This window comes from Rutilus rutilus, assembly GCF_951802725.1.
Source record: "Rutilus rutilus genome assembly, chromosome: 4".
In the NCBI taxonomy this organism is placed as follows: domain Eukaryota; kingdom Metazoa; phylum Chordata; class Actinopteri; order Cypriniformes; family Leuciscidae; genus Rutilus; species Rutilus rutilus.
This window is the reverse complement of record NC_140212.1, coordinates 50,825,170-50,842,216: the sequence shown is the minus strand read 5'-3', so window position 1 is coordinate 50,842,216 and position 17,047 is coordinate 50,825,170. Positions and strand designations below refer to the sequence as shown.

The following is a 17,047-nucleotide window of genomic DNA, read 5'->3' as shown; positions in this document are numbered from 1 at the left end:
AGCGCGTAATACACTAAAAATAACAGCGATTTGAATCTATTGAGTACTCCTGCCCTGAGAGCAGCGCGTAATACACTAAAAATAACAGCGATTTGAATCTATTGAGTACTCCTGCCCTGAGAGCAGCGCGTAATACACTAAAAATAACAGCGATTTGAATCTATTGAGTACTCCTGCCCTGAGAGCAGCGCGTAATACACTAAAAATAACAGCGATTTGAATCTATTGAGTACTCCTGCCCTGAGAGCAGCGCGTAATACACTAAAAATAACAGCGATTTGAATCTATTGAGTACTCCTGCCCTGAGAGCAGCACGTAATACACTAAAAATAACAGCGATTTGAATCTATTGAGTACTCCTGCCCTGAGAGCAGCGCGTAATACACTAAAAATAACAGCGATTTGAATCTATTGAGTACTCCTGCCCTGAGAGCAGCGCGTCATACACTAAAAATAAAAGTGATTTGAATCTAAGTACTCCTGCCCTGAGAGCAGCGCGTAATACACTAAAATAACAGCGATTTGAATCTATTGAGTACTCCTGCCCTGAGAGCAGCGCGTCATACACTAAAAATGAAAGCGATTTGAATCTATTGAGTACTCCTGCCCTGAGAGCAGCGCGAAATACACTAAATATAAAAGTGATTTGAATCTAAGTACTCCTGCCCTGAGAGCAGCGCGTAATACACTAAAATAACAGCGATTTGAATCTATTGAGTACTCCTGCCCTGAGAGCAGCGCGTAATACACTAAAAATAACAGCGATTTGAATCTATTGAGTACACCTGCCCTGAGAGCAGCGCGTAATACACTAAAAATAACAGCGATTTGAATCTATTGAGTACTCCTGCCCTGAGAGCAGCGCGTAATACACTAAAAATAACAGCAATTTGAATCTATTGAGTACTCCTGCCCTGAGAGCAGCGCGTAATACACTAAAATAACAGCGATTTGAATCTATTGAGTACTCCTGCCCTGAGAGCAGCTCGTAATACACAAAAAATAACAGCAATTTGAATCTATTGAGTACTCCTGCCCTGAGAGCAGCGCGTAATACACTAAAATAACAGCGATTTGAATCTATTGAGTACTCCTGCCCTGAGAGCAGCGCATAATACATTAAAAAAACAGCGATTTGAATCTATTTAGTACTCCTGCCCTGAGAGCAGCGCGTAATACACTAAAAATAACAGCAATTTGAATCTATTGAGTACTCCTGCCCTGAGAGCAGCGCGTAATACACTAAAAATAACAGCAATTTGAATCTATTGAGTACTCCTGCCCTGAGAGCAGCGCGTAATACACTAAAAATAACAGCGATTTGAATCTATTGAGTACTCCTGCCCTGAGAGCAGCGCGTAATACACTAAAAATAACAGCGATTTGAATCTATTGAGTACTCCTGCCCTGAGAGCAGCGCGTAATACACAAAAAATAACAGCGATTTGAATCTATTGAGTACTCCTGCCCTGAGAGCAGCGCGTAATACACTAAAAATAACAGCGATTTGAATCTATTGAGTACTCCTGCCCTGAGAGCAGCGCCTAATACACTAAAATAACAGCGATTTGAATCTATTGAGTACTCCTGCCCTGAGAGCAGCGCGAAATACACTAAAAATAACAGCGATTTGAATCTATTGAGTACTCCTGCCCTGAGAGCAGCGCGTAATACACTAAAAATAACAGCGATTTTAATCTATTGAGTACTCCTGCCCTGAGAGCAGCGCATAATACATTAAAAAAACAGCGATTTGAATCTATTTAGTACTCCTGCCCTGAGAGCAGCGCGTAATACACTAAAAATAACAGCGATTTGAATCTATTGAGTACTCCTGCCCTGAGAGCAGCGCGTAATACACTAAAAATAACAGCAATTTGAATCTATTGAGTACTCCTGCCCTGAGAGCAGCGCGTAATACACTAAAAATAACAGCGATTTGAATCTATTGAGTACTCCTGCCCTGAGAGCAGCGCGTCATACACTAAAAATAAAAGCGATTTGAATCTATTGAGTACTCCTGTCCTGAGAGCAGCGCGTAATACACTAAAATAACAGCGATTTGAATCTATTGAGTACTCCTGCCCTGAGAGCAGCGCATAATACACTAAAAATAACAGCGATTTGAATCTATTGAGTACTCCTGCCCTGAGAGCAGCGCGTAATACACTAAAAATAAAAGTGATTTTAATCTAAGTACTCCTGCCCTGAGAGCAGCGCGTAATACACTAAAAATAACAGCGATTTGAATCTATTGAGTACTCCTGCCCTGAGAGCAGCGCGTAATACACTAAAAATAACAGCAATTTGAATCTATTGAGTACTCCTGCCCTGAGAGCAGCGCGTAATACACTAAAAATAACAGCGATTTGAATCTATTGAGTACTCCTGCCCTGAGAGCAGCGCGTAACACTCTAAAAATAACAGCGATTTGAATCTATTGAGTACTCCTGCCCTGAGAGCAGCGCATAATACATAAAAAAACAGCGATTTGAATCTATTGAGTACTCCTGCCCTGAGAGCAGCGCGTAATACAATTAAAAATAACAGCAATTTGAATCTATTAAGTACTCCTGCCCTGAGAGCAGCGCGTAATACACTAAAATAACAGCGATTTGAATCTATTGAGTACTCCTGCCCTGAGAGCAGCGCATAATACATAAAAAAACAGCGATTTGAATCTATTGAGTACTCCTGCCCTGAGAGCAGCGCGTAATACACTAAAAATAACAGCGATTTGAATCTATTGAGTACTCCTGCCCTGAGAGCAGCGCGTAATACACTAAAAATAACAGCGATTTGAATCTATTGAGTACTCCTGCCCTGAGAGCAGCGCGTAATACACAAAAAATAACAGCGATTTGAATCTATTGAGTACTCCTGCCCTGAGAGCAGCGCGTAATACACTAAAAATAACAGCGATTTGAATCTATTGAGTACTCCTGCCCTGAGAGCAGCGCGTAATACACTAAAAATAACAGCGATTTGAATCTATTGAGTACTCCTGCCCTGAGAGCAGCGCGTAATACACAAAAAATAACAGCGATTTGAATCTATTGAGTACTCCTGCCCTGAGAGCAGCGCATAATACACTAAAAATAACAGCGATTTGAATCTATTGAGTACTCCTGCCCTGAGAGCAGCGCGTAATACACTAAAAATAACAGCGATTTGAATCTATTGAGTACTCCTGCCCTGAGAGCAGTGCGTAATACACTAAAAATAACAGCGATTTGAATCTATTGAGTACTCCTGCCCTGAGAGGAGCGTAATACACAAAAAATAACAGCGATTTGAATCTATTGAGTACTCCTGCCCTGAGAGCAGCGCGTAATACACTAAAAATATCAGCAATTTGAATCTATTGAGTACTCCTGCCCTGAGAGCAGTGCGTAATACACTAAAAATAACAGCGATTTGAATCTATTGAGTACTCCTGCCCTGAGAGCAGCGCGTAATACACTAAAAATAACAGCGATTTGAATCTATTGAGTACTCCTGCCCTGAGAGCAGCGCGTAATACACTAAAAATGACAGCGATTTGAATCTATTGAGTACTCCTTCCCTGAGAGCAGCGCGTAATACACTAAAAATGACAGCGATTTGAATCTATTGAGTACTCCTGCCCTGAGAGCAGCGCGTAATACACTAAAAATAACAGCGATTTGAATCTGAGTACTCCTTCCCTGAGAGCAGCGCGTAATACACTAAAAATAACAGCGATTTGAATCTATTGAGTACTCCTGCCCTGAGAGCAGCGCATAATACACTAAAAATAACAGCGATTTGAATCTATTGAGTACTCCTGCCCTGAGAGCAGCGCGTAATACACTAAAATAACAGCGATTTGAATCTATTGAGTACTCCTGCCCTGAGAGCAGCGCGTAATACACTAAAAATAACAGCGATTTGTATCACTAAAAACAACAGCGATTTGAATCTATTGAGTACTCCTGCCCTGAGCAGCGCGTAATACACTAAAAATAACAGTGATTTGAATCTATTGAGTACGCCTGCCCTGAGAGCAGCGCATAATACACTAAAAATAACAGCGATTTGAATCTATTGAGTACTCCTGCCCTGAGAGCAGCGCATAATACACTAAAAATAACAGCGATTTGAATCTATTGAGTACTCCTGCCCTGAGAGCAGCGCGTAATACACTAAAAATAATAGCGATTTGAATCTATTGAGTACTCCTGCCCTGAGAGCAGCGCGTAATACACTAAAAATAACAGTGATTTGAATCTATTGAGTACTCCTGCCCTGAGAGCAGCGCTTAATACTCTAAAAATAACAGCGATTTGAATCTATTGAGTACTCCTGCCCTGAGAGCAGCGCGTAATACACTAAAAATAACAGCGATTTGAATCTATTGAGTACTCCTGCCCTGAGAGCAGCGCGAAATACACTAAAATAACAGCGATTTGAATCTATTGAGTACTCCTGCCCTGAGAGCAGCGCGTAATACACAAAAAATAACAGCGATTTGAATCTATTGAGTACTCCTGCCCTGAGAGCAGTGCGTTATACACTAAAAATAACAGCAATTTGAATCTATTGAGTACTCCTGCCCTGAGAGCAGCGCGTAATACACTAAAAAAACAGCGATTTGAATCTATTGAGTACTCCTGCCCTGAGAGCAGCGCGTAATACACTAAAAATAACAGCAATTTGAATCTATTGAGTACTCCTGCCCTGAGAGCAGCGCATAAAACACTAAAAATAACAGCGATTTGAATCTATTGAGTACTCCTGCCCTGAGAGCAGCGCGTAATACACAAAAAATAACAGCGATTTGAATCTATTGAGTACTCCTGCCCTGAGAGCAGCGCGTAATACACAAAAAATAACAGCGATTTGAATCTATTGAGTACTCCTGCCCTGAGAGCAGCGCGTAATACACTAAAAATAACAGCGATTTGAATCTGAGTACTCCTGCCCTGAGAGCAGCGCGTAATACACTAAAAATGACAGCGATTTGAATCTATTGAGTACTCCTGCCCTGAGAGCAGCGCGTAATACACTAAAAATAACAGCGATTTGCATCGAGCTCCTGCCCTGAGAGAAGCGCTAAGGCGGGAGATGTTTCATTTTGACCGGCGTTGAAATATCGCGGAAAATTTGAACGAGTTCTGTTCTCGCATATCAATTTAACAGACAGCGAGGTAGCATTGGAAAAACATGTTTTACACCAGTTACCCCATAAGCAGCTTTGTTTTGGTCGACTGATGAAACAGTCAAATCAAAATGCATACAATACGATATTTAGACGATGATATTAGTTCTGTGCATTTTTATGTTCGCTTATTATCTTAGTAAACGTTAGGCGATGTTGAATTGTAACAAAATATAGTAGTAAATTCACTTACCTTGCAATAAATGCGTTCTCCCACGAACATCTGTCTTTTATTCCGACTATTCCTCAAGAATCCCTCCGCAGACCGCAGCGGCAGCGCACATCAAATTCAAACGTCTAAACCCCGCCCTTGCTTCAGTTTCATTGGTTGAAGCTGTAAACCAATCATTTTCCTTTCTGCCCTCAGAACATGTTTGAGTAAGTAAAACTCCCATCTGCCAGAGGCTTAACAGATGAGTTTGGATGAGAGTCCTGATCCGATCACAGCTTCATTTCATAATCCAAATAACATTTGAGCGCTTCGGTCAACATGTTAAGAGTGAAACTACATCAGATCTTTTTTTTTTAATCCCGCAGCTGTGAATGTCTGAAGGGCGATGGCGTCTGTTAAAGAGCTGCTCAAGAACTCGCTAAAGGACCTGAGAGAAGATGATCTAAAGGAGTTTCAGTGGTGCTTAGAGAATGATCATGAGTGTATAACAAAGAATGACATGGAGAATGCAGATATCTTAGACACAGTGGATAAGATGGTAGCATGTTTTGGGCCAGAAGAAGCTGTGAAGAACATGGTGAAGATCCTGAGGACGATGAACCAGAATCTTCTGGCTGAGCAGCTGGAGAACAAACACAAGAAAAGTAACATTTAGTTCAGTCTGACTGTAATGTGATTGATTGTTCACCAATAATTAAACCCTTAATTAAAACTTCTACAAGCAACTTCTACATATGCAGCTAACTCTAATACAATCTCATGTCTTGTTTGATGTGCTAGATGTCAATGGTTTGATCAAAAATCTTAAATAAATAACAGGCCTTAAAGGAATAGTTTACTTAAAAAGGATAATTCTGTCATTTACTCACCCTCAAGTGGTTTCAAACCTGTATGAATTTCTTTCTTCTCCTGAACATAAAGGAAGATATTTTGAAGAATGTCGGTAACCAAACAGTTGATGACCCAAACCCATTGACTTCCATAGTAGAAAAAAATGCATTCATACAGGTTTGAAACAATTTGAGGGTGAGTAAAGAATGACAGAATTTTCATTTTTAAGTGAACTATTCCTTTAAGTTGGTCTGGGTCCAATAGTGAAAATCCGATAAATCCAATTCCAATTGTATTCAAGTATTAATCAAGGCATTTCCATCATTTATGTTCTCAACTTCAGCATAATCAGTGTAAGATGTGCATGTAAACACTATTGCAGTAAGATTGTGATTCATTTGAATATAGTCGAAGCAGGAATTTATGAAAAACACAATATCTTAGTCTTTGCCGACTTTTCTCCTCTTTCTTAAAGGCTCAACTGCAGACGATAGAGAAGCTACTCTTCATGATTACACAGAGACCAGCCGCAGACTGAAGGACAAATTAAAACAGGACTACGAGCGGATATTGGTTGGTAATTCAGAGACGGGTCATAAGGAATACCTGAACAATATTTACACTGATTTATATGTGGTGGGGAATGAGACTGGAGGAAGAGTGAACGAGCACGAGGTGATACAGATCGAATCAAATCACAACCGACTGACTGCCAAGGAGAAGCCAATCAAGTGTAATGACATGTTTAAAGTCCAGTGTGACACAGATTGTCGAAACAGAAAAGTGCTGACAACGGGAATCGCAGGAGTGGGAAAAACTGTCTCTGTCAATAAATTCATCTTTGACTGGGCCAAAGGAATAGAGAATCAGGATATAGTCTTCATATTTCCACTTCCATTCCGTAGAATGAATTTGATTAAAGAAGATTACAGTCTCATGGGACTGCTCAACAAATACTTCTTTAGTAGTCCTGAAGAACTGCCCTCTCTTCCTGAAGGTGATGGTAAAGTTATGTTCATCTTTGATGGGCTGGATGAATGTCGCTTTCCTCTGAGCTTTAAAGAAGATGACACATTTACAAATGTAAATGAAAAAACAACAGTGAGTAAGATAATAATAAACCTTATCAAGTCACATCTGGTTCCCTCTGCTCTCATCTGGATCACATCCAGACCAACAGCAGCCAGTCTGATACCCCGTGACTACATTGATCAAGTGACAGAGGTGCGAGGATTTAACGATGAGCAGAAAGAGCAATACTTCAAAAATAACAGCAGTCCTGAGGTTGCAGGAAACCTCATCAGTCACATCAAGAAATCCAGGAGTCTGTACATCATGTGCCACATCCCCGTCTTCTGCTGGATCTCTCTTATTGTTCTCCAGCCTCTACTGGCTCGAGAGAGCAATGACAAAACTCCCACAACTCTCACAGAGATGTACACAAGCTTCTTAATTTCTCAGAAGCAACAGATGGAAGAAAAATACTGTGCTGAGCCCGAACCTAATTCCAACGCAGAGTCTTTTGATCAGATTATTCTGAAGCTTGGGAAACTGGCCTTTCAACAGCTGGAGAAAGGAAACCTGATTTTCTACAAAGAAGATCTTGAGGAATGTGGACTAGATGTCAGAAAAGGGTCGTTGTACTCTGGGTTATGCACTCGAATGTTTCAGGAGGAAAAGGGAGCAGCAAGAAACGTTTACAGCTTCGTACATCTCAGCGTACAGGAATTCCTCGCTGCTCTTTATGTGTTTATGATGGGCAAAGATGAGAAAGCTGACCTATTTCTTCAATCCTGGAGAGAAAAACTGACATGGAAACTGTACAAAAAGCCACTCTTTCATCTTCATAAGGCTGCAGTCAAGAAAGCTTTACAGAGTGAGAACGGACACCTGGACCTTTTCCTCCGCTTCCTCCTGGGTCTCTCACTGGAGTCCAATCAGAGTGACCTGAAGGGACTACTGCCAGGACTGGAACTCAGAACAGAGGACATGAAAAAAACTGTTGACTATATCAAAAAGAAAATAGAGAAGGAGGAATCAGTAGAGAGGACCATCAATCTCTTCCACTGTCTGAGTGAACTGAAAGATGACTTTGTGGAGGAAATCCAGAAGAATCTGAGCTCAGGAAAACTTTCAGCACAGACTCTCTCCTCTGCTCAATGGTCTGGTCTGGTGTTTGTGCTCCTGATGTCAGAAGAGACTCAAGAGATCTTTGAACTGCAGAAATACAGAAGATCTGATGAAGCACTGATGAGACTGCTGCCGGTGATCAGAAACACCAGAAGAGCACTGTAAGAGTCTCCTTTACATTAATTTATGAACACTGTTAGTCTTTTGTAATTGCCTTCAATTTAAATGAGTGACTTGCTGAAAATTTATAAAAGTAATGTGTGTGAAAATAAATGCTGGTTTGATGTTTTATGAATTCACTACAGTTAAAGGTTTTATCAAGCTCCAGATTGTAAACACTAATAAGCATTACTACTGCTCTTTGTTTTGTTCTCTACACAGGCTACACTGCTGTAATCTCACAGCTCAGTCCTGTGAGAGTTTATCATCAGCTCTGCAATCCTCAAACTCCTTTCTGAGAGAGCTGGACCTGAGTAACAATGACCTGCAGGATTCTGGAGTGAAGCTTCTTTCTGATGGACTGAAGAGTCCAAACTGTCAGCTGGAGATACTGAGGTGAATGGTTTTAAAATAATTAACTATGCTATAATCGGAGGCTGACCAACTAGCAAGGTAAGTGGCTGCTTAGCACCCCAAGAGACAAAACATTTGCAGGAATGCAATATTTTTCCATATTTATACAGACGTATGACCCACATGGACTGCATAAGTTTAAAGCTACACTGTGTGATATTTTACCCCATCTAGCGGTGAAATTGTATATGACTACCCAATGAATACTAGTTTCTGTTCCTTTCAATTCCGAGGGCGTTTTAACTCCTACGGTGGCCGTATTATTTCAAATCTGCCGGCAGTTGCGAGTAATCTCCCCCTCGCATTCGTCACGGTGTCACTGAGTGTAAAACGCGAAAGGCGAAGCTTGAATTTAAAGGTATGTCCCTATTTGGCGAATGTATTTTCAAGATGGAGGCGCAACATGGCTGCCACCATTCAAGTGACTCGCTCGTATGTATTATAAAAGGCAGATTTTACGCTTACAAGAATACTTTATTAGTTGGTGGAAGTAATTACACATGAATGAGCACATATACTTTTGATAGAACAAAGTGTTTTTTGCTAAGTATCAACTTAAAAAGTTACACAGTGTAGCTTTAAGAAAAATATTGTTTGGGGTGAGGGGAAGGGAATGGAGTGTATGAAGATTGAATTTGCAACAGTTACTAAAACTGTAAAATGCTTCTATTTCATGCATGATTTGCTTCTGACAGCACTGAACAAGCTAGCAGCGCCATCTAGTGGCTGTGCACTGGACACAGTTAGCATTTCATAATGGGTACACACCAAAATATTTTTACAACTTATAACATTTTCTGGGAGCTGCTCCATAAATGTAATTTATTTTCAATAGTCAACTAGAACATTTAATATCCTTAGTACTTTAAGATGGCATCTACAATGGTAGAGAACCTTTGAATGATAGCTGGAGCTTGTCATTATCGCTGCTATGCCTAAATCTAAATGTCCTTCTCCTGCTCCTGATGAAGCTGACAACGCCGGTAACATGGTTGTGGCTACTTCGAGGTTAACACCAGCTCTTTTAAAAGAGATGCTTACCACAACAATTCGTGAGGAAATCGCGTCTCTAAGGTCTGAATTCCTCGCTGAAATACTCATTTGGCTCAATTCAGCTTATGCAGCTTCTCTAGATCCTGAAATTTACAAAAAGAGACTCAAATTTCAATCTGATTTTAATATTATCAACTAATCAGGCTGAAAAGTTATTGCTGAAGACTAAACATGCATTTTTTTGAGTATGGTGACAAGCCAAGTAAGTCAAGTCAAGTCAAGTATATTTGTATAGCGCTTTTCACAATACAGATTGTATCAAAGCAGCTTCACAGTATTAAATTAAAATAATACAACAAGGTTTGTTTCTAGTGGAATTTATTGATTGATAAAATCAAATTAAATATCCCCAGAATATCCTCAACTGAGCAAGCCAAAGGCAAGGAACCGAAAAACTCCATCAAGTGACCTAATGGTGTCCTAAAACTCCATCAGGTGACCTAATGGAGAAAAAAAAACCTTGGGAGAACCCAGGCTTAGTCGGGGGCCAGTTCTCCTCTGGCGTTTATTAACTAGAGGCCGGATTGTAATTTGAATTGTAAGATTAAAAATATTATATGAATGCCTGGCTGAAGAGATGCGACTTTAATCTAGTTTTAAACTGGGAGAGCGAGTCTGATCAACAAACACTATCAGGAAGGCTATTCCAGAGTTTTGGAGCTAAATGTGAAAATGCTCTCCCTCCTTTGGTGGATCTGGATATCCTAGGTATGACCAAAGTAAAGTAAACTTCTTGCGCTTCAGTTAAAGGAAAGGTCAGCTAAAAAAATGTATAAGGTCTGAATTCTCTAAGGTCTGAATTCCTCGCTGAAATACTCATTTGGCTCAATTCAGCTTATGCAGCTTCTCTAGATCCTGAAATTTACAAAAAGAGACTCAAATTTCAATCTGATTTTAATATTATCAACTAATCAGGCTGAAAAGTTATTGCTGAAGACTAAACATGCATTTTTTGAGTATGGTGACAAGCCAAGTAAACTTCTTGCGCTTCAGTTAAAGGAAAAGTCAGCTAAAAAAACGTAAAAACCTTTGCCCATACCTACAATAATGGACACAATGAGAGAAGAGCTAGAATTACCATTTTCCACAAAGGAGATAGTGCTAGCAATCCAGAGTATGCAGAATGGCAAGACCCCTGTGCCCGATGGGTTCCCTGTGCAGAAAGATGTTTTCTCAAACACTTAAAACACCTCTCCTAAACATGTTATTAGACTCCATTAAATAATGGCTGCCTGCCTCCAATCCTTCCTCAGTCTTGTATTTCTTTGATTTTGAGACAAAGACAAAGAACCACACAAATGTGGTTCGTACAGGCCAATCAGTCTTTTGAATGTAGCTGTAAAGATACTGGGTAAAATGCTTGCAAAATGTCTTGAATTGATTTTTCTGGCAATCATACACAATGACCAAACTGGTTTTATTCAAAACAGACTACGGTCTCATAATATAAGAAGGGCATTGAATATCATTTATTCCTCTAATTCTCACCCATCAGAGTACGGTCTCATAATATAAGAAGGGCATTGAATATCATTTATTCCTCTAATTCTCACCCATCAGAGGCTCTTCTGGACAGAGAGAAAGCCTTTGTTCGGGTGGAATGGGATTACCTTTTCTGTCTGCTACAGAAATTCGGTTTTGGCAACACGTTCATATCTGTTTCATACTGTTCTGTTTTATCAAACTATACAGAATGGACGATTAAAGCAGTATCATTTCTTACTTTATTTATCACATGTGCACAACAGCATTACAAGTGTCATAGCCTAGCTCTCTGTCTGTACGTCACTCAAATCCGTCCATGCGTCACTCAAATCTGTCCCCTTGGGAACATGACAGGAAAACTAACAATCCACTTGTTACATCCTTTCTCTTTTTTTTATTTTTTTTTTTATACATTTTACAAAATGTATACATTTTCTTTGTAAACAAAATTAACATTTTCTTCTCAGTGCCTTCAGATGTAAACATTAATGCTTCAGAAAAAATGCATGTAATTATCTTACCTAAATTCAAAACCAAACTTATATGTCCTCTTAGGACATTAACTTCAAGTGCATATTTTGTAAACTTATTCTTGACAATATATTCCTTGCAAATGAACTGTGCAATCAATACCAAACATGTCATATAATAATCTCACGTAGTATAATCCCTCAAATAGGTAGGCATTTTAACCTGATGACCAGACCTTGTAGTAACAGTGCTTTGATCCCTACCCTGACCACGTTCAGCAGCTACAGTTTGTGTTTGTCAAAACACCTGTTTGTTCAGATGTTGAGGGTGGGCAGTATTTGTGCCTGAGATGGCGACGGTTTCTCCTCAGAACACTACCCGATTTCAGCTTAACCTCATAAGATCTGGGAATCACTGGTCTAATCACTTTAGCTGTTTTCCAGGTTTTACAAGGCTCAAATGGTTGGACTCGAACACTGTCCCCTGATGTGAAACAGTCCAAGTCTTTTGCTGTGCGGTTGTAGTATTTCTCCTGTCTTTGTCTGTTGTTAATCAGTCCCTGTTTGTTGTTTGACACTTTCGGCTCCAACAGTGTCTCCTTAGTAGGAAGAAGGGTCCGGGTCCTCCTGCTGAGAAGTCTCTGTGCTGGACTGGTGGTGAGACCTTGGCTCGGTGTGTTGCGATGGTCCAGTAGGGCTAAGTATGGATCCTGTCCAGCAGCTGCAGCTTTCTGCATAAGATGTTTTGCTGTTTTGACTCAGCCTTCCCATTGCTTTGTGGGTCCCAGGTGACGATGTTCTGTGCACAAATTCCCACTTTTGGCTGAACATTTTAAAGTTGTGTGATGAGTACTGCGGTCCATTATCAGAGATGAGCACATCTGGAATCCCTTGACGAGCAAAGTGTGCTTTCAGTTTGTGAATCACTGTGGTACTTTTGGTGTCCGGCAAATAATCAACCTCCCAAAATTTTTAGTTTTCGGTTCCTACCTTAGCCCAAGGTCTGTAGGCAATATCATGGGGATGTAATGTCTCTTTTTGTTGCTTGGGGTCAACTGACCTGCAGATGGCACATTTGGAAATAAATGTCTTTATTTGCTTATTCATCCCCTGCCAGTACACACACTCGCGTGCTCATCTGAGGCAACCTTCCACTCCCAGATGTGTTGAGTGTATGCGGCTGGTCAGGTCAGCTCTTAGTGTGTCAGGAATAACTGCTCTTTCTCCCCTGAACACTATGCCATTCTGAAAGCTCAGCTCGTCCTGAAAAGCAAAATAGTGTTGAATGTTTTGCTCAATGTCTTTTTTGTTCTGAGGCCCTCCTGTAAGAATTAACTTAATAACTTCCTGCAACTTTGTGTCCTCCTTTGTTGCATCGTGAATGGCTGATAGTCTTTCTGCAGAGATAGGCAAGTAGTTAATCATGTTAACAGTCTCTAGATCTGCCTCTGTGTCTCCCTGATTGCTGTCAGGTAAATAAGCTCTGCTTAGTGTGTCAGCTAGTAGCATGTCTCGCCCAGGCACATAGATCACATTAATGTCGTATTTCTGCAGTCTGAGTAACAGTCTCTACAGTCTCTTTGGTGCACTAAGTAGCGGTTTTCTCACTATATTCCCTAGTGGCTTATGGTCACTTTGAACAATCACGTTTCTACCATAAGTATATTGATGGAACTTTTCCATTCCGAACACTATGGCCAAACATTCTTTTTCTATCTGCACATAACCCCGTTCTGTGGGTGTCAGCGCTCTGCTCGCAAATGCCACAGGTTTACCTTTCTGTGTCAGGGCTGCTCCTTGCCCTGTCTCTGAGGCATCACATTGCAGGGTTAACTCCTCATTTTGGTCATAGTACTTGAGCAGTGGTGCGTTTGTTATTTTGTCTTTCAATCTTTTAAAAGCTGTCTCGTGCACCTCAGTCCATTCCTACATGTTGTCCTTGTGTGTAAGTTGTCTCAAGACCTCACAGTCATCAGAAAGATGATCACAAAACTTTGAAAGGTAGTTCAGCATACCTACAAGTCTCTGTACCCCCTTAACATCTGTAGGCCTCGGCAACTCCCGCACTGCCCGCACTGCCCGCACTTTCTCCGGGTCAATGCGGAGGCCTTCTGCTGTCAGCAAGTGTCCAATGTAAGGTACAGACTCTCTCCTCAGTTTAAAGTGGATTGGGGTCTATACAGGTCCTTGGCTTTCCATTTGGTTTTGTCACTGACACCATACTGCTTATCCAGTCAGTGCTACGCTCCACAGGTGCTATGATTTCTTGGCTTTCAAGATTCTTTAGTTCTTCTTTAAGTGGGGTCATCATTGCAACAGGCACTCTGCGTTTAGGCAGTTTTGGTACACTTTTGTCTATTTCAATGGTGTACTCGTCTTCTAGGCAGCCAACGTCTGTGAAAACATCTCAGAACTCTGTCTTTATTTTCTCCATATTTGTCAGCTGCACACTGTTGTCAGTCGTTTTGTCTGTACATTGTGTTTTCACTATACTGTCAATCGCCAGTATGTTCTCATACTGCACTTTGATCAACTTCATGGCTTCACTAGCCTTTCTTCCCAGTAGCGGGATCCTGTCCTCCTGGTTCACCACTTGAAACTCAAGTTTGTATAATTTATAATTTCTCGGATTTCGTAGTTTGACTTTACATTTTCCAAGTGGGTGTAATCTGCTTTTGTTGTACATGACAAGTACTTTCTCTGTGTGATACAATTGTATACTTGGGTTCAACAGTTGCATTGGGATAACATTACAAGTAGCACCACAGTCTATCTGAAAGTTAACTATCTTTTTGTCCAACAACATACCTCCGAAGAGATATTGATTTTTAATGTGTGCTTCTTTCACTTGATTTATTGTCTCTTGGTTTTCTCTGATGTCTGTTATTGTCATGATGTCCTCACACGATTCACTTGACTCTGAAATTGTGTGTACCGGTCTGCCTTTCTTGTTTTTCTCAAATTTGGACTTGCATTTTGCAGCAAAGTGGTTCTCTTTTCCACACTTCTTACACTTCTTTCCATAGGCTGGACATTTGTGTTTATTTTTCTCATGTGTGTTGCCACAAAAGTTACAGTTAATCTCCTCCTTTTGTCTCTTCTTGGATTCTTCTTAATTGCGTGTATTTCTTCCACCGTTTTACCTTGTATGGTTTTGCTGTTCTCTTTTGACAGTTCAGTTACTCTGCATATTTGCATGCACTTATCCAGCGTTAAGTTTTCTTCCCTTAACAGTCTTTCCCTCATAGCAGGGCTCTGTGTACCACACACAATGCAGTCTCTTATTAGTGAGTCCTTAATGTCACCAAAATTGCATGTGCTGGCCAATACTCTCAATTCTGTGACATGTCTGTCAATATTTTCGTCTTGTCCTTGGTCTCTAACAAAAAACTTATATCGCTCAACAGTCTCATTCAGTTGCGGATTGGGTAACACTTTACGGTAAGGGTACATGAATTATCATGAATTCATGTATAAATTCATGCATGAAATATGCATTAATTCATGCATTAATATCTCATGAATCATCAGGAACTAACACGAGTTCAACGTTTTTCATTCATGACTTCATGGATGAACAACACCTTAATTAAAACATTAACTAAGATGAGTACATCATCATGAATTATGATTTATTACGCATGATCATGATGTTTTCTTTGTTCACACAAAAAATTGGTATTTACCACCCACTGTGGATAAAGCTATGGTTATGGTACATGAATCATCATGAATTCATGCATAAAAAAGTATTAATTCATGCATGCAAGACTACTCTTCGAATTATTAAAGGAATGTACAAAAATCCACATTATCTAATGCATGCATACAGGCTAGAACAGTATATCAATTAATGTGAGAACTTTTTTTCTGAATTATGATCTGAGTTTTCCAGCATGTTCATGTCTTCTTCATAGCCTGCAGGTAAATGGACAGAGCCCAAAATTGGCCAATCACAGCACATAACATACGAATTCTGTTGGCGTTCAAATACTAGTCATCATTAACTAAGCATTATTTATCAATGATTTCATCATGTGTGTGGCCCCTCAACTAAAGTGGTGACTTGGTGCTTTGAAACACTGATGAACAATGTGTTTTCATTATGATCTGAGTTATCCAGCATGTTCATGTCTTCTTCATAGCCTGCAGGTAAATGGACAGACTCCCAAAGTGGCCAATCACAGCACATAACATACGAATTCTGTTGGCGTTCAAATACTAGTCAACATTAACTAAGCATTATTTATCAATGATTTCATCATGTGTGTGGCCCCTCAACTAAAGTGGTGACTTGGTGCTTTGAAACACTGATGAACAATGTGTTTTCATTATGATCTGAGTTATCCAGCATGTTCATGTCTTCTTCATAGCCTGCAGGTAAATGGACAGACCCCCAAATTGGCCAATCACAGCACATAACATACGAATTCTGTTGGCATTCAAATACAGTAGTCATCATTAACTAAGCATTATTTATCTATGACTTCATCATGTGTGTGGCCCCTCAACTAAAGTGGAGACTTGGTGCTTTGAAACACTGATGAACAATGTGGCATAACTGTGAAATGACATGAATATGAACATTCAAGTTCAAGTCTTTGCAAACAATGTACTGTGGACAAATGGACTTTGATCTTAACTGTACTGCTTTATTCTTAAACGGTATAAACCAGTTAAAAACCATAAAGCTGTTTTAAAAAAAAAGTTTCACAAACAGCTTGATCTCTATTTGGGTAAAGAGTCACCTTTTAACGTATAAAGCAACTGATGTGACTCCTCCATATCATGAAATTGTAACAGCTTTATGGTTTTGTAAAGAGTTTTCAGATATACAGGCACTTAAAATAAAGTTCATGGTGTATACTGAATTCCTTCTCAGCTCTTTCCAGCTGTTGATTTAACTGGTTTATACCGTTTGGTCTCAGAATAAAGCAGTAAAGTTACATAACATTATTACGATTTTACAGCTAAAAAACGTACGTTAAACTATTTACGAATATTTCATATCATAAAGATATCTGTATAATTTCCCTTTTACCATTTAATAGATTATAAATGTACGATCCCTTAACCCTAACTCCACACCTAAACATACCCATTTTATAGATAATATTAAAAGGATAAAACGTAATGGACAGATATGTGTAGGGA

General features: G+C 39.9%; 1 protein-coding gene across 1 annotated transcript in view; it reads left to right on the top strand.

The window, feature by feature from the left end:
• Positions 1–5,736: 5,736 nt before the first annotated feature.
• Positions 5,737–17,047, top strand: part of LOC311289098 (protein NLRC3-like) — a gene marked incomplete at its 5' end in the record, with an annotated part of 93,889 nt that continues 82,578 nt past the window's right edge. Inside the window, 3 exons of the mRNA XM_084406856.1 lie at positions 5,737–5,995; positions 6,658–8,473; positions 8,694–8,867. Of these exons, the coding sequence (XP_084262982.1) occupies positions 5,737–5,995; positions 6,658–8,473; positions 8,694–8,867 (2,249 nt within the window). The remainder of the gene's footprint in view (positions 5,996–6,657; positions 8,474–8,693; positions 8,868–17,047) is intronic.